This window comes from Mustelus asterias, chromosome 5 (genome assembly GCF_964213995.1).
Source record: "Mustelus asterias chromosome 5, sMusAst1.hap1.1, whole genome shotgun sequence".
In the NCBI taxonomy this organism is placed as follows: domain Eukaryota; kingdom Metazoa; phylum Chordata; class Chondrichthyes; order Carcharhiniformes; family Triakidae; genus Mustelus; species Mustelus asterias.
This window is the reverse complement of record NC_135805.1, coordinates 60,877,513-60,896,268: the sequence shown is the minus strand read 5'-3', so window position 1 is coordinate 60,896,268 and position 18,756 is coordinate 60,877,513. Positions and strand designations below refer to the sequence as shown.

The 18,756-nt window shown below is 43.7% G+C and overlaps 1 protein-coding gene across 3 annotated transcripts in view; it reads right to left on the bottom strand.

The window, feature by feature from the left end:
* epha7 (eph receptor A7) overlaps nt 1-6,028 on the bottom strand; it is a 202,176-nt gene extending 196,148 nt beyond the window's left edge. For all 3 annotated transcript variants that reach the window (XM_078212656.1, XM_078212657.1, XM_078212658.1), the window contains exons 1-2: nt 5,930-6,028; nt 2,963-3,027 (exon numbers count right to left, since the gene is read on the bottom strand). In XM_078212656.1, the coding sequence (XP_078068782.1) occupies nt 2,963-3,027; nt 5,930-6,026 (162 nt within the window). In that variant the 5' untranslated portion in view covers nt 6,027-6,028. The remainder of the gene's footprint in view (nt 1-2,962; nt 3,028-5,929) is intronic.
* Nucleotides 6,029-18,756: the final 12,728 nt, after the last annotated feature.

Here is an 18,756-nt window from a genome sequence, read left to right as displayed (position 1 = left end):
TGACTTCATTTCTATAGAGTAAAGTAGGGCCTTATTTAGTATTGCTTTTTACTATTATATAGTGGGTACTTGAATGAGAAGTAGACTCAAATGAAAGGAAAGCAGGCAAGCCGGGAACAATGGCAGCACCAAGCAATACCTGTTGGTGGTGAACGAAGTAACTGCATTAAAGGCTGTCATGTGAACCAGAGCAAGCAGAGAGGAATGTTCCGACTAAAACACAGTCTAAAGAGACAAGCTCAGACAACAAAGCCACTCAATACAACCACCTTTTGCCCAAGTAGAGGCTCTTTTATCTGGTTGCCCCGAAGATAAACTGAAACCTTTTTGAAGAGCTAAGTAACAATCCCTTCTAAATCCCATTTATGAAAAGCCCCCTGTAATGGTGCAGGCAACTTCTGGAATGTCCAACGCATTGACATCAATTTACCTCAGACAAACAACTCTGTTACTGAAGTCCTTCTGCAGATTCCATATCACAAGATTTGCAAGGCTCTCAAAAGAGGCTCTGCTGGGTACCTGACTGCAGGGTACACAAGCCAAGTGAAAGATCAGCCTTCATTTTTATGCTGTAATGCCAGGTGAATTAACTGCTTAGATGTTGTGTACAGTTGCTCCGACATCTCATAAATAATCAACAATTTTATATCCCATCCAAGTAGACAGCACCAGGAGTTTGAAACATGATTGTTTTGAGGGGAAGTGTCAAAAATAGAAATGCTGAATGAAAGATTTGGGAATGGCAGGAAACCTTTATTTATGCATGGTGAATTCAGTTGGTAGATTGTCTTTTCATCTCTGTAACATGGATTTAAATATAACCCAGTCTGGTGGGATAAAAATGTCCTCTTTTTGTGCTATAAGCATTTTGTATAGCAGGAGCTTGGATGAATTTGAACGCAGTTCCTAAGGGGTGTGGGCACATGACATAAAAAATGCCCTGTTCAGGAAATTGCCTGAGAGAAATTCTAAAGGTGGCTGGTGCGGGAAGTGAGAAAATTCACGCTGGTGAACAGGTTGAGGCATATTGCTTGGCAGTTATTTTATCTATAATTTACCTGAGTTTGGAACAGTTGCTACTGAAATTGGACCAAGAGATGAAAAATATTCTGCTCCTAGTATTAAAATGTCTCATGCTAATGAGGACAGAAGTCGCATTCATCAAAGGCAATTGAAATATAATTATGCCGGTTTGATCTAACTGATTATCATGAAACATCCGCATTGTTTTATATACTTTTTTGTTGTTGAGATGTTAAACAAATTGTGCTGAATTATAAAACAGACAATTGCTGTCAGACTCACAGCATTTCCAATGTGTTCAATCCTGTGATCCTTTATCTTTGTCAGCTTGATTTATTAGCAGTGAGGCATCACATATTTATCTAGATTAATTAAATATTAATGTTAAACTTGAAACTTAAATTAAAATTAAACTTTCTCAGACAGTGTGTGTAATTTTCAAACACAAGGTAACTCCACACATTGAAAAGTAGCGCTCACTTGCTATGGGAAGTAGTTGGTCAATACCAACAATTTGTGTACTTTGATTTAATCAAAACAAAAATTATTTTAGTTTGCTCGAGGCATTTTACCGCAGGAGTTCATGTTCTGTGATTTATATGACAAGCCCGACCTCTGTCCACAACAAGGGGAGATATGCAATGTTGCATTGTGCAAAGAAACTTGCAGTGTGGTGTAAAGTTTTTAAAAATTGCAAAGGGAAATAAAACATATGACCAATATCAAATGATTTTAATTTTAAACTTTTAAGTTTAAAGTTTATTTGTGTCACAAGTAGACTTACATTAACACTGCAATGAAGTAATGTCACACGGGATTTTGTACATACAGGAGTGCAGGACAATTGTTAAGTGTCTTTGCATCAAGAGAATCAGCACATAATTGAAGCAAAAAGAGTATTATTCAGATTGGCAAGAGGAGTTCTCTGCAATAGCCATTGCTTCATTATTTAATGCATCATTTATATGGTAATTCACAAAAGGACAACACTTTCCATTTTGGGTTCAATCCAATTTCAAAATTACCCTGCAAACTCATTTTTTTTAAAGAATAGAGCTGGTTCTAGCATACCTGTAATCCAGAACTGGCTATAGATTGATTGTGGTGAAAATGAAATCCTCCCAGACCCACCCTCAGGCAGCAACATCAACAGGACACAATCCAATCAGAGGGAAAATTTAAGACAAAGTCTGAACAACTTGCAATCATCGTCCAGTTACATACCGCATAACCATTGGCAACTGCAGTGCCTACTTGTCTTAATTTCTAGAATATAATCTAAAGGTTTCAATTTGTTCAAGCGCATCTACACATCTTTTGTTATACATTTAGCCAGTTGGTTAATAAATAAATGTATAACTTTCTTATTCCTTTTTTAGTATCTAATATATTTTATATGAAATATATTTGAATTAATTGGCTTAAAAAGTACAGTTCCAGGGAAGTCATGTACTGCAAAAATTCCCAGAATTAAACCAAAATTGCGCATTCCTTTCTGTCACCCTGAGTAGTTTAAAGCGGTAATCAACAAGATCACACCGGAGATACGAACCATATTAGTGTTGGTGTGTGTATCGGAAATCAATTGATTGGTATTTATTCAATTTCTATTTGTCCCAGATACAGGCGCTTCAACTATCTACGTCTTGGATTGTATGATTTACGACTGGCGGCTGCACATTACAGACAACACCATCTTCCTTTAGATTAGTTCTAAGGGGACTTTAAGCAAGTCGATCTTCTCGCTAATTGAGACGGGGCTGTGGACAGAAACGCACTCTAATGAACTGTACCGAAGTCCTCTTGAAAACTCAGCGCCAACGGCAATGATACATGTTCCGCTCTTGGGGGTTGGGGGGGTGGTTCAGGTTAGGGCTCTGTGCCATTGGCAAATCTGGGTCATTTGAAAAGGGTTTTATTTAGAGACGGCGAGGCTTACCCCATCGGGAGGAAACGAGATCCACTCCAACTCTGTCTGTTGTGCTTTGGAATCCAGCAAAATAACTGCCAGGGAGAGAGAAAAGAGATCACACGAGAAGAGTGAAACTGCAGTCACCTACTTACATCAGATACACAAAACGGGTTTATTTTGGATCAATTTGTGTACCGTTTGATATACACCCTTAAAACAACATGATTTACCCAAGCGATGCACGGCTGCCACTACAGGTTACGTTAGTGTCAACAAGGGCATTCAAAACTATTGTTTTAAAAGACAGTGTTTAATTTCAAACTGAGTGTATAAAATCTGCGTTCTCTACGTGTGTTTCAAACGAGGTTAATTTTTGCATCTTAGAAACCGCCTCGTTTCCCCGTTCAGTCCGTTGTTAATAAAAACAAATAAAAATAATGATTCCAATGAATTAAAGACTTTAAATTCGTGCGTGATGTCCCTTATTTATTGCGGTGCTTGGCTGTGCATGTCCCGAGAGAGGACAGAAATTCATCTGCACCGCTACAGTGTGTGTGAGTCTGGCCATCCCAATGCATTTTACAATGGCAGGGGTGGGGGTGGGTGGGGAACAGAGCCACTGCCTCCAACCGAGACCGCTCGCTCCCTGAACTTTCCTCTGACTGACGAGAAATCCCCTGCCAGTCCCTCTGGGAAAAGCCGGGCTTTTGGGAAGGAGGAGGAAGGGGGAAAAGAGAGACTTTTTAGCCGGTTAGGTTATTCATTTCCGATCGAAAGGGAATCCGATTCTGGCGTCCGAGCGGCGTCAATCACTGGGACTCTCCCCATTGAAATAGATTTCGCATCTAGTGCCCCAACAACAAGACATTTTAAACCACCCCAGAACGAACTTTTAGCAAAAAAAAACTGACTTCAAATTGTCATCAAAAGGGGGGAAAAAAACGAATTTGTTGGCTGTGTTCAAAGTGAGCTGGCAGGTTATTAGAATTGGTGTGATTTTCCTTGCAATTGAGTTCTACTTTATTGGAACATTTTTTAAAATAAATTCACACTAAATATAAGTTACTATCAGTCCCGAGCCACTGATGTCTCTTTTCTAATGATTCTGTCCCGATCTTTCTTGGAGAAAGTTACTATTTATTTGGATCTACCAACGTGTTGTCCGGTCAATGCACGGGGAGGTGACAAGAATTGGTTTCCAATGGATAAAAGTGACATGAAATAAATTTCCTGAGAGTCCTATGAAATTAGCGAGTCTCTCTCTCGCCACCGGGAGAGGATTGGGGGAGAGGTTGTGGGGCAGGGGGTGGGGGGAGAGAGAGAGAAAAAAAGGGTTTTTCGAGCAGGGTCGGAGAAGCTCTTTGCCGATGGCTGCTTCTTCCTCGGTTAGAGTGGGCTGGCCGAGAGCTGTGTGTCTTGTTTCAAGGTGTACGAGATAAGACAGTGCGAGGAGAGAAGCTGCAGCCCGCCTCCAAGCGACAGGTAACTGACACAGTCCCCGTCAGCCCGGCCACACTGAAACACCCTCACTTGCGAACTGCACACTCAATCTCACAATGGGAAATCTCACTCATTTCACTCCACACAGCGTTCTGTTTAAATCCCGAATTGACTTCACTCATCAACACATCTTCCCTCTGTGTAAAGATTTAAGGTCGATGATAACTTTGGCAGAAACCCCCTTTCAAAGGCGGCCAATGCAGTTGGAGCCGGGATAGCTGGTTAGTCGACAAGTAGACATTTCACTCAAACTCGCTGAGATTTCGGGTTTTATAATCTTATCTTTCTACCTGTGTCTCAACCACAGAAGCGCCGGGGCAGTCCGCTGGAACTATTCACTCTCACTCGCCTTCCCCCAGCACCAACTTCACACAAGTTTATCGTGTGTTTCGATCTATTCTCTCCAGCATTCCCCCCCCCCCCCCGCCCCGCCAACCCCTGACTGCTAGGCTGCGGCACTCTCTCCCCCCCCCACCCCCCCCTCCCCCGGCGCTGGCGATGGGTGAGGTAAGTGTGGAGGGATCTGCAAGGTGAAATGTAGCAGTGGGTTTGTGGAGCCCAGTTTTATAGGCATTGTTGTGAGCGAGATTTGTAAACTGCAACTCCCTCCCCAGCTCACACACTCAACAATGTCAAAACTTAACTTCTGCTGCCCATTTCACCCAGCTAATGTGGCTGGTGTTTTGAATGGCACGGTTTGTCTGATGGAAAAGACCCTCTTTGCAGCGGCGATGAACTCCAGACCTTTGGGGAAAGTTTCATTTTGAAGTACAGCTCGCAGCATTCACAGCTCGGGGCTGTTTGGTTGAGGGATGGAAATTCCGCTTCACCCAACTGTCCTCAGCTTTATTTATTCTCCCCCTCTGCCCCGGCAAAGTGCCGGCACGAAGCTGAAAACACCGCACATTTTGCCCGTGTCTGCACGCTTTGCAGCGCCTTCCTCCCCTCAGGGGGGGATGCCACCGAGAAAGCTGTACAAAGTCGCACTTTGGCACCGTGTTACCGCAGTCTGGGTGAGCCAGCCTGACTCTCACTGGGACACAGCTTCACACACAAACCCACCGCACTCACCCCAATGGGCGGCGGGCGCACGGAAACATGAATGGAGACCAACAACAGTGGCCCGGGCACGGTTTGATCCATTCATTCACTCTCAGCAAAACGGATCTGTGTGAGTCCTTCTATCTTTTTTTAAATCAAAATCAAGTGACAGCGAGTCTGTGGGGAGTGTGTAAAATGCAGAGTGCCTGTAATGTGCCTCACACAATCTGACCAACGCTACTCTCCCCATTCAACTGGAAGCTGGCGAGATGCTCCGGCTGATTTTACTGCTTAAAGGGACAAGAGCCGGGAGTTTGAAGGCAGCCCGGTGGAGGGAGCTTTCCACTTGTGCTGTCCCGTCCCAAAGTAGTGAATCGCTCACGGCACCTTTAGGAAAAAAGGGGAGGGGAGCAGAAAGTCTTTAATTTCTCTCCTCTCTCTCCAGTTTCTTACCTTCTCTGGCAGCCTGCGTTAGATGGGTGAGGATGGTGCTGAGCAAAGAAATGCAGCCGCAGATAATCCAGAGAGCGCGGCTGAGCTTGGAGCTCATGATGCTGACACCGGTGGCTTGTGTGTGTTTGAGGAGCTGTTTGTGTTGCTGCTGCTGCCGCCGCCGCTGCAAAGTCACAGCCCGTCCCCCCCTCTCTCTCTCTCTCTCCACACACGCTTTAGCTCCCAGGCTCTGCTAACAAGCTTCACTTCCACAGACTCAAATAGCGGGCAGTGCTGAGTGGGGGCGGAGAGGAGACTTGTCAATCAGCCGGCCCTGGGTGTGAGTGACAGCAGCAGCAGCCACCCAGGAACCCGCAAGATGTGACAGAAGTGGCTCTGAAAGCCCAACCATGCCACCAATCCCAGTGTGACAAGGGGGGAGGGAGATCGCTCTCTCCAATAGGATAACCCTGTGTAAAGTAACATGCGTGGTGTCGGAATAAAAAAGGGATTTTTTGGGGGGGGGGTAAAAAAAAATCCAGGACTGAAAATTCCTAGCAGTTATAATGAGAAAGTCCACACTGCACTCTCCACCTCACCCACCCCCCACCCCAAGAGACACCTGTGAAAGGGTCACTCCAACAAAGAGCCAGGGCAACTAGATGACATACTTCACTGGGGTTAAAAAGTCACCTCCAGAGAGTTTGCGAAAGGGGGGCGGGGGGGGGGGGGGAACGAAGCGGGGAAAGATATAAAACAGATACACCAGGGAGTCAGTCCAGGGAGTCTGTCGAAATGGCTAGGAAGAAAAGATGTTAAACAGTTCCACGAGTGAAGGAGCCAGCGCACTGAGTGAGACCCAAGTCAGGGAGGGCTGAATTGATGAAGGGAAGTTACTCCCTGCAGTGTGTGCGGACAAATGGACTGGGCAAGGAATACATGTATTTTCTTTTAATTCTTCGCTGAAAATAAGCAGTCAGGTAGGACTACTGTTCCTCGGGCAATCCTCCCTTCCTGTACCCCACTGTGATTCTGCACAGTAAGTGTCAGTGTCCAATTCTCTCCCCTGCTGTTCTCTGTAGGTACCTTTTGGAGGAGGACAGCAATTAGAAGTCTCACATTCTTATTCCACCCCCACCCCAATCACCCACCTCCCGCCCCCACCTATAAGTCAGGAGGAGTTCTGTGGCTAACTCCAACATCTCCGGCTGAGATCACAGACTGGCAATTGAACTTTGGGTCATTCTGTGTGGTTCGGTCGCACAGCAGACAATGTATTTACCCACTGCCCATCAGGGGAGCACAACAGTCACAATAGCAACCTTCACAATAACAGGCTCTGACGAAGGGTCGTCCAGACGTGAATCGTTGGGCCCAATTTTACCATCAAGTTGCACGCATTTTCAGGCGTGGAAACTTGATAAAGTCGGGTGTGAGGTAAGTAGCGTGATCTGTGCCCACCTCTGTACCATTCCCCCTTTACCAGGGCCCGAATGTGGCCGAGATCGGGACCACGATGAAAACTAGCGCCACAGCCATTTAAATGCATTTGCGCATCCAGAATTGGCGCGAAACAGACATGCTACACAAAAGTCCAATTCAGGCACTCCAGTTAGTGAGGGTTAGTGAGGAGGTAAGCACCAAGCATCCGACGCGTCACTGTGTAAGATTGGTGGGGAGGGGAAAGGGGGGGTCCGCTGCCATTCTGCCTGAGATCAGTGAGAGGGAATGGGGGGAGGGGCCCGCGATCGGTCTGGGTGGTGGGGGGTGGAGGGATAAAGGGATCAGTAATGTTGTGAGGGTGAGGCAATATCTGTGGGGGCCAGGGGGAAGCATTATCCAGCCCAGGAGTGATGTGGCAGGGGAGCCGCATTCTATCTTTTTTCTTCTGCGCATGCGCAGTTGAAGGCACAGATCGGAGCTGTAGGATTTCGGGTGTGTTAAGGCCCGCCCACAGGCTTCTGCAGCGCAATTCGGAATCGCTGATATTTTTGCAGGCAGGGTGTGTATGGGGGCGCCTGAGAACGGGTCTAAAAGTTGGATCTGAAACACTCCCAGTTTCAAGTCCACCCAGCACTTAGAATCAAAATGGTAAAATAGTTAACAAAATGGTTAACTCTATTCTTGCTCCACAGATGCTGTCAGACCTGCTGAGATTTCCCAGCATTCTGTTTTTGTTTCAGATTCCAACATCCACAGTAGTTTGCTTTTTACCCCTTAGCCTCCTCTGTTTTAAGGAAAATAACCCTAGCCTATCCAGTTATTCCTCATAGCCGCAATTTTCAAGCCCTGGCATTTGTATTCCTGCTTTTGTATTCAATATCTCAGGGTATGGTTGTGCAGTGGATAGCACTGCTGTCTCACAGCACCGGGACCCGGGTTCAATTCCCAGCTTGGGTCACTGTCTGTGGAGTCTGCACGGTTCCTCCGTGTCTGCGTGGGTTTCCTCTGGGTGCTTGGTTTCCTTCCACAGTCTGAAAGACGTGCTGGTTAGATGCATTGGCCATGTTAAATTCTCCCTCAGTGTACCCGAACAGGCAAGTGTGGCGAATAGGGGATTTTCACAGTAACTTCATTGCAGTGTTAATGCAAGCCTACTTATGACACTAACAAATAAATAAATAAACAGAAAAAATCCAATAAGTGAAAATATTCCATATGCTTTCTTTACCACCTGTCCTGCCAGTTTCAGGGACCTGTAGACATGCACTCTAAGGTCTCTTACTTCCTCTGCCCCTCCCAATATTCTCCCTAAATGAGCACTTTGCATCTGTCTTCACCAGAAAAAAGGGTCCCTGCTGATGTTTCAGTAAAGGATGATGTAGATGAGAAATCTGATAGAACAAAAATAAAGACAGTACTTAAAAGCTTAGTAGCAATCAAAATAGAAAAGTCACCCATTTTGGATGAAGTAACAAAGAACAAAGAAAGGTAGAGTACAGGAAAAGTTCTTTGGTCCTCCAAGCCTGTGCCAATCATGATGCCCCAACTAAACTAAAAAAAACCTTCTGCCCTTGGTTTATATCCTGGAATTCCCTCCCTAATGGCATTGTGGGTAACCCTCAGCAGATGGATTGCAGCAATTCAAGAAGGCAACTCACCACCACCTTTTCAAGGGCAACTAGGGATGGGCAATAAATGCTGGCCAGCCAGCGACACCCATGTCCCATGGATGAATTTTTTAAAAATCCCTTTATTCTCCGCTATTCATGTATCCATGCAGATGCCTCTTAAATGTTGTTAATGTGCCTGCTTCCACCACCTCCTCTGGCAGCTTATTCCAGGCACCCACCACTCTCTGCGTGAAAAACATCCCCAGACATCTCCCTTAAACCTTTCTCCTCTCACCTTGAACCTGTGCTCCCTTGTAATTGACACTTCCACTCTGGGAAAAAGCCTCTGTCTATGCCTCTATCAGGTCTCCCCTCAGCCTCTGTCTTTCCAGTGAAAACAATCCTAGTTTATTCAACCTCTCCTCAACTACCTCGAGGCCAGGCAACATCCTGGTGAATCTTCTTTGCACTCTATCCAAACAGTAGAGATTAAATCTTCCAGTCCTCCTGCGATATGGGAGTGGTGCCAAAGGACTAGGGACTTGGAAATGTTACACCCCACTTCAAAGAGTAACAAAGGGATAAAGCTGGTGACTACAGGCCTGTCAGCCTAATGTCAGCGGTGGGGAAACTTTTAGACATAATATCCGAGTCAAAGTTAATTGTTAATTGGAAAAATATGGGTTAATAAATGTCAGACAGCACATATTGGTTGAAGGCAAATCGTCTTTAACAAAGAGTTGATGACAGGGTAGTTTTGTTAATTCTGTCTACATGGTCTTTCCAAGGACATTTTGCAAAGTACCAATCATGAACATGTTTGAAAGGTTGGAACTCACACATTCAAATGGTCAGTGGCTGCATGAAGCTATCTCTGAATGAAGCAGAAGCATTGTCCCTTTTCTCATTTCATATCCTGTAGATACTAAAACTAACTGTCTAAGGGATAGAAAACATGAGTTTTGGTGAATAGCTGTTCTTCAGACAAAGTATTAGCAACTTGAATTTGAGATAAATTGCATTATTTCAAGTTTGCAGATGGCACTAAATTCATAAATGTAGTCAACAGTGAGGAGGACAGGAACAGATCTCTGGAGGCCATATCAGTCACATGATGATGCAATGCTGAGAGTGTAAAATGATGTATTTTGGTAGGGAGAAAGATGAGAAGCAACATAATCTAAATGGTACATTTGAAAGATGTGCAAGAATATTGAATGCTGAGGATGCATGTACACAAAGTTTTGATGGTTGCAGGGCAAGTTGAGGAAACTATTAAAAAGGCATGTTGGAGCCTTGGTTTTACTAACCTCGGTATACAGTGCAAAAGCAAAGACATTATGCTGCACCTTTCTAAATCACTGGTTAAGTTCCAAGTGGAACTTTGTGTCCAATTTGGGCACTATCATTTAGGAAAGTTGTCAAGGCCTTAGAAAGGATGCAGAAGAGATTTACAAGTATGGTACCAAGGTGTCTGAACTCCAGTTACTTGGAGAAACTAGAGAAGCTAAGGTTGTCCTCATTAGAGTCAAAAAGATGAACAAAGTTATGAAGGGAGAAACTGTTTCCTTTGGCAGAAGGGTCAGTAACCAGAAACATAGGTCGAAGGTAATTGGCAGTAGAACCAGAGCTGGAATGAGAGCATGTTTTTTACACTGCAAATTATTGTGACCCGGAATGCACTACCTAAAAGGGTGTTGGAAGTAGGTTGAATAATAAACTTGCAGGAGAGCATTGGAGAAAATCTTGAATGAGAAAGTTTTGTATGACTAAAGGGAAAGGTTAGGGGATTCCAACTAATTTTGATAGCTCTTTCGAAGACTCTGTTTCAGCACAGTGGGCATCCTTCTCTGCTGTATGATTCATTCCATGGTTCTGAAATCAATTCCTTCACGCTCATCTACATGTGTTTGCTCACTGCCACATAGTTTCCTTAAACTCTGGCTGTTAATTTAAGAAGTAATGGCAATATTTCCTTTCAGAATCCAGTATACATGAAATATATTAGTCGTGCACTAGTAATAACCTTCTTGCTTTTATTTAAGCTATAATGGTGTTCATTTCAGACATGATAGGCTGAATATTTCCAGCCCCACGGAGGTGGCAGGGGAAGAATGTGAAAAAATGTGGAAACCTCTGCACCGGGTCATCTCTCCAACCATTACCTGCCTTCAAGTTGTATTATGAGGAGAGATTGGATAGAATCATAGAATCCCTACAGTGCAGAAAGTTTAACGTTTATTAGTGTCACAAGTAGGTTTACATTAACACCTCAATGAAGTTACTGTGAAAATCCCCTAGTCGCCACACTTCGGCGCTTGCTCGGGTGGACTGAGGGATTCAGCATGGCCAATGCACCTAACCAGCACATCTTTCAGACTGTGGGAGGAAACCGGAGCACCCGGAGGAAACCCACACAGACATGGGGAGAACGTGCAGACTCCGCACAGTCAGCCAAGGCCAGAATCTAACCCGGGTCCCTGGCACTGTGAGGCAGCTAACCACTGGGACATCGTGCCACTCCATTCAGCCCATCAAGTCTGCACTAACTCTGTGACAAATTTCCCACAACTAATCCACCTAACCTACATATCTTGGGTCATTAATGGACAATTTAGCATGGCCAATCCACCTAACCTGCACATCACCATAAATTGGGTTATCTTCCTTGGAACAAGGAAGGCTGCGGGGGTGACTTGATAGAGGTGTACAAAATGATGAGGGGAAGAGAAAAAGTGGACAGGATAAAATTGTTTCCCTTGGTGGACAATTCTAGCATCAGGGGACATAGATTCAAGATATGTGGCAGAAAGTATAGAGAGGACATGAGGAAGAACTTTGTTATGCAAAGTTTGGTGGGTGTTTGGAATTTGTTACCCGAGTTGGCGGTGGAGGCAGAAACCCTAAACTCTTTTAAAAAGTACCTGCATCTTAAGTGCTGTAAGCTACAGGGCTATGGGCCGAGTTCAGAAAGGTGGGATTAGAAAGGGCACCTCTGTGTCCTCGGGCTGGCATACAATATGGGTTGAATGGTGTCCTGTTCTGTAACTTTTCCAAGGTTCTAAGTGCTTTTCCTGGAGGTAGACTAGCAGCTTCAATAGCAATTTACCTAGCAATGGTGGGAAGCAATTAAGCATGGTAATGAACTACTTCTCTACAATTTTCCAAGCTGCAAGAGATTTTCTTGACAGCAAAAACCTCCCACCCCACCCTGAAAATGGATCATAGGTGGCTATCGAAAGGGGTAAGCACACATTTGAGGGTTGAATTTTATTTGTCAACAATAGTTCACACAGGGTATCTGTCACAAAGGGCAACAGGCCTGCCACACACAGCCATTTCATGGAGACTGTGGTCTCTGCCAATGTTTGCCCTGCTTCAATGGCAGTCACTTCGCTCACGCTGTTGGTGCCACTACTACTCCTGCTGATGGCCAGTCATCACCCACATAGCTGAATGGATGCTGGAACCTGGTCATCATCCCTAAAATGAATGGGACTCCCAGATGCAACTTCTTAATTGGAAGCCTCCTGAAAGATCACATCTGTTGCTCGCCATGACTACCTCCAGGTTGCCAACACAAAATTCATCCAACATTGGGATCCCAACCCACCTGGAGAAATTCAGCCCAGTATGCCTTGTGACATTCCTGATATGTCCAGGAAGTAGACACAATCCTAGCCACAAACTTCAGATCTTCCAATTATTTCCTGTCTCAAAATGGTGTGCATAATGCGTTAACACGCAAGAAGGTGGCACAGTGGCAAGAAGATGGCACAGTGGCACAGTCGTTACAACTGCTGCCTCACATCTCCAGGGACCCAGGTTCGATTCCAGCCTTGTGTAACTACTTGTGTGGTATTTGCTCCTTCTTCCCGTGTCTGCATGGGTTTCCTCCAGGTGCTCCGGTTTCCTCCCAAAGTCCAAAGGTGCAGGTTAGGTGGATTAGCCATGCCAAGTTGCTCCTTAGTGTCCCAAGATGTGTAGGTTCGGGGGATTAGCAGGATAAATAAGGGATACGGCCTGGATGAGATGCTCTGTCGGAGAGTCGGTGCGGATTTGATGGGCCGAGTGGCCTTCTTCTGTACTGAAGGGATTCTATGATAAAAGAATTAAACTCCACAAAATGAGTCTGTGAATAGAATATTTAAACTGAGATGATGTGATATCTTAGTGATGCTCATCTATTGGGGCCCCATTTTATTCATGTGTATGCCTAACTTGATGACATACTTTAATACTTGGATCGAAAATTATTATTGATTGATTAGCTTTAAAGAAGGGAATGTAACCAAAAAGTGAAAGTACAAAAGGGGCAATCACCAAGCAATCACACTACCCAAATAGCTACCATTTTACAGAACTACATGACATTGCAGGAAGAAGCAGCCAATGGAATAATGGAATGAGAATTAGCTTAGAATATTTTTTCTCGTTATCAGTTAGAATGCAAAGCAGTTGGAAATGCTTTACTTAAAAAGGGTTAATGTGATGTCCACACATTCTTAAGGATAATTCGCATTTAGAAAGGATGAAGATTATTTGAAAATTTGACATTCTCACCAAAACAACATTCTATTTCTGTCCATCGGAGCACCTTTTCTAGACTTCATGATCTGTCTTCATCAACAGTCAATTGAACCCTTCTTCAAATACTTCAGTATTGCTTTTGTTGTTACACTTTTTGACTGTGCCTCTCCTCATTTTCAAACTTCTCCTTTGCACAGAGGTGGCACAGTGGTACAATGGTGAGCACTGCTGCCTCACAGCGCCAAGAACCCAGGTTCGATTCCCGGCTGAGGTCACTGTCTGTGTGGAGTTTGCACGTTTTTCCCCGTGTCTGTGTGGTCTTCCTACCACAGTCTGAAAACATGTTGGTTAGGTGCATTGATCCAACCAGGTGCTGGAGTGTGGCAACAGCGGAATTTCGCAGTAACTTCAATGCAGAGTAAGCCTTACTTGTGACAAATAAATAAACTTTTCCTACTTAAGTTATATGGCTTGTATTTTAATTTAATTTTAATTTAGTGTACCACCTTCAAACTTAATACTGTGTGAAGTGTGAGATATTAAAGACAATTAAAAAGATAATTGCTGGTCTTTGTCACACCAGACAGTAGAGTAATGTGATCGCATTAAATTCTATCCCAAACTCCACAGCCCTTTCCACATTTTAACTATGTACTACAAAATAAAAAAGCATGTACTTATAGATGATTCTTCATTGATTTGATAACAGTTTTTGTTTCCACAAGTGATGCAATATTATGAGTCAATTACAATGAGCCTCTGTAGTCAAAATAAAAATCATATTGGCAGCATGATGGCACAGTGGCACTGCTGCCTCACAGTGACAGGGACCCGAGTTCAATTCTGGCCTTGGGTCATTGTCTGTGTGGAGTTTGGACGTTCTCCCGTGTCTGCATGGGTTTCCTCCAGGAGATCCGGTTTCCTCCCACAGTCCAAAGATGTGCGGGTTAGGTGGATTGGCCATGCTAAGTATCAGGAGGATGAGCAGGACAAATATGTGGGGTTATGGCGACAGGACCTAGGTGGGATTGTTGTTGGTGCAGGCTTGATGGGCTGAATGGCCTCCTTCTGCACTGTAGGGATTCTTCTATCAATCTATAGCACTCAGATCACAATGATACCATCTATTTAACACGTGTTCAATTAGTGAAAGATATAGGACGAAGGCATCATTTAGGTGAAATGTTAAGCCGAGTTTCCATGTGCCCTCTCAGGACAATCATTCGAAGAAGAGCAGGTGAATTTTCCTGGTGTTCAAGCCAAGATTTACTTCTCAACTGAAATCACTGAAACTGATTATCTGGTCATTCATTTAAGTTAGTTGGCAGAGCCTTGCTGTGTACAAATTGACTGTCAAATCTGCCTACACTTCAACAGTGAAGATATTGCAAAGTACTTTGCCAGCTGTGAAGTGCTTTGTGATGTCCAAAAAATGAGAAATGCGCTTATATAAATGTGGTTATTTCTTTCTTTGGAAAAAAAAGTCAATTTCGATTGGTATTTATGTAATTATGGTATGATGAGCATGAGAATGAAATTGTTTTGACATTTCTGGAATCTACTGAATATTATAAAAAGGCTAATACAGACACAAAGTACTATGGATGCATGGAAATCTGAAAGAGAAAAGTAGAAAATGCTGGAAAAACTCAGCAGGTCGTAGCACCTGTGGGAAGCTGCGAACTGATTTAAAGACAGAATTTCCCTGGTCCTGCAGATGAGTCAGCTGCCTGAGGCATTCTCACCTTTGAGCTAGCTTGCCAGAAGTGGGGTCATGTGGCTTACACCAAGCAGCCAATTTGTCCCATTAACTGACTAGTTGGGAGAAAGGTAACGGTGTTGCCAGGATATTCCTGATGGCAGACGGACCCTCTCTGAGGCTGGAGCTTGGCGTGTAAGTGGAGCCGATCGCCCCTTGGAATGCCAGTGGGTGATCGTCTTTTTCTAACTCACCCCAGCATGGACTTGCCAGGATATGTTTTTAAGTTTATTTATTAGTGTCACAGTAGGCTTACATTAACACTGCAATGAAATTACTGTGAAAATCCCCTAGTCGCCACACTCCAGCACCTGTTTGGGCACACTGAGGGAGAATTTAGCATGGCCAATGCACCTAACCAGCACATCTTTCAGGGAGGAGACCGGAACACCTGGAGGAAACCCATGCAGATATGGGGAGAACGTGCAGACTCTGCACAGTCACTCAAGCCGGGAATCAAACCCAGGGCTCTGGCATTTGAGGCCACAGTGCTAACCACTGTGTCACAATGCCACCCATGGAGATGGCCGCAGCTGCAGTCAAAAGCCATTCTGTAGAAGGGTCCCACTCCACAATGATGGCCTAACAGCCAAGGACAGGCGTGTTTTCTTTCAAATCTTTTAACAAAGCGCGCATCCATTTTGATATGTCCTCAAGACCCTCTGGTGGGGCACCTCCCCAGGTGAGCCTGCTGGCCAAATATCACTGCAGGCCCTTTTACTGAGCCTCTCTCTTTCCTGGTCTGCCCGCCATTCTTAATTGAAGGCAACTTATGACAGCAACTCCTTACATCCCTGCCTCTGGAAAGATCACCTCCGACATTCTGCCACAGCCACATCCGGTGTCTCAACCCAGAACTGAGGCCAAAATCAGGATTGCATCCCAATCAGGAAAGGGTAGCCCTAAAGATTCTGACAAAAGGTCATGGACCTGAGGCGTTAGCTCTGTTCCTCCCTCTGCAGATGCTGCCAGACATGCTGTGTATTACCAGCATTTTCTGTTTCTTTGTGAAAATGTTATTATTTTGTCTCTTACAAACTTTTATATTAACTTTCTTCTTAAGAAGAGTTACGTTTATATTATTTTGTGAAACGTCCATGTGGTTTAAGTTTATTTATTATTGTCATAAGTAGGCTTACATTAACACTGTATTGAAGTTACTGTGAAAATCCCCTAGTCGCCACACTCTGGTGCCTGTTCAGGTACACTGAGCAAGAATTCAACATGGCCAATGCACCTAACCAGAACGTCTTTCTGATTGTGGGAGGAAACCGAAGAAAACCGAGGAAATCCATGCAGACACAGGAGAACATGCAGACTCTTCACAGACAGTGACCCGAGCCGGGAATCAGAACCTAGGTCCCTGATGCTGTGAGGCAGCAGTGCTAATCACTGTGCCACCATGCTGGAGTAGGTTCCTTGCAAGAATGAGAAAAGATGGCATTTGCATTTATACCATAGATGACTTTAATTTTACATGATGGCAAATAATCTACCTAGTTTGTTTTCCCAATGCTTTCTTCCATGTAATCTGTTATGGATTACACAGATAACTATTTCTCTTTAGCGTAATAATCTTGCAAGGTGAGCTTCACCCTTTTTGTTACGTACTGCGCATCAGTGAGAAAGCACTAAAAAAAAAGCCACTGCAGTTTTGTTTTAGTGACTGAAGTTGGGTAAAGAGCTTCAATTCTGACTACAGTTCTGTCAGGCTAAGTGAACACACATTGTACCTATAGAAGTAGGACCTGAATATTAGCATATCTGCCGACTTTTGATGCCCTCCAGGGAGCTTCAACCTGAAGCGAAATGGAGGGGTTCTGCTGAATTTCTCAGCATTCTACATCACTGGAGAAGCCCGGTCCCCATCAGAAATAATTGATGATGGAAAACCTCACCATATAACAAATGCAGAATAGGTTTCATAAATGAGAGTTCTTTTTTAACAGTTAAGAGATATCTTTAGACTACTATCTTTTAGAGGATAAGTGCATATCATATATATTCAACCACATTTGATTCCTGTGTGTACTATCTCCTGAAAGAGAAATTATAAAATCTGCAATGGTTCTTCTATAATGATGCAGCATTGTCCTTTTAATCAAATTATTCTCTGTCACAGTCAGCTCATTACTATGGTGTTCCCAAGCACCAATTTCCTATTCACTTTTACACTGCACAATCTGTTTGATGTTTTAATGGTCCGTTTAATACTGTGCATTGTTTATCGAAGCTAAAACCTGTCAAGTTGCCACAGCGAACTTGAATTTAAATGAAATCTCCAATGATTCTGTGAAGGTATCAGATGGAATACTATTCAGTAATCAACATTATAATGAATCTGAAATATAAAAATGCTGAGAAAAGAGATAACAGCATGCAACAGTGAAAACATATGCCTGCAGCCAAGGAGGTTGATATCATGAATTTGTTTGTTTCAGTACATACTTGGAAAATGGAACTAGAGAGGCAAAATAATGGCTTTAAGAAACAATGGAGACAAGAGGAGAGGCTCTTCTTTGCTCTTGTAATTATTAAAGTCAAATATTAATTAATCTCATAGCAATATATAGAAGAGAGGAGTCGGTTCCTTACAAAGATGAGAAAAGATGACATTTGCATTTATAACATTGATAACTTTAATTTTACATGATGGCAAATAATCTGCATAGTTTGTTTTCCCAATGCTTTCTTCCAACGGGAAACATGTCTCTATAATATCATATATTGGTTGTGTAAATCCATTACCTGTGCCAAAACCATGAACGAGTTGTTAAGTGCTATGAACTTTGATGTCGATGACCAATATATATAACAAAAAAATTAAAAGTAAAAGCAAAAGAAAATTTTAAAACATGGAGATAAATTAATTTGGGGAAAGCCAACTTGAATGTGGTAAGAATGGTTCTGGGCTGAATGAACTGGAGTCAAAGATTGGCAAGCAAAATGATAGCCTAACAGTGGACTGCCTTTAAAGAAGAGATAGTTCAGGCTCAGTCAAGATATATTCCCTCAAAAGGGAAGGATGGGGCAAATGAATGCACAGCTCCTGGATATCAAAAGAGATAGAAATTAAGATAAGGAAGAAAAAGTAGGCTGATGACAGGTGCCAGATAGAAAATACAATTAAGAACCAGGCTGAAAAAAAAGGTTCAGAGAGGAGATGAAAAAAAGCAAGTATGGAAAGAGACAGGCAGTTAACATAAAGAGCTGTCTGTGTGGAGTTTGCACATTTTTCCTGTGTTTGCGTGGGTTTCCTCCGGGTGCTCCAGTTTCCTCCCACAGTCCAAAGATGTGCAGGTTAGGCGGATTGTCCATGCTAAAATTGCCCCTTAGTGTCAGGGGGACTAGCTTGGGTAGATGCATAGGGTTGTGGGGACAGAGCCTGGGTGGATTGCGGTCGGTACAGACTCGATGGGCCAAATGGCCTCCTCCTGCATTGTAGGGATTCTAAGATTCTAAGGATTCCCAATGTCTTCTACAGACATATGAAGAGAAAAAGGGCA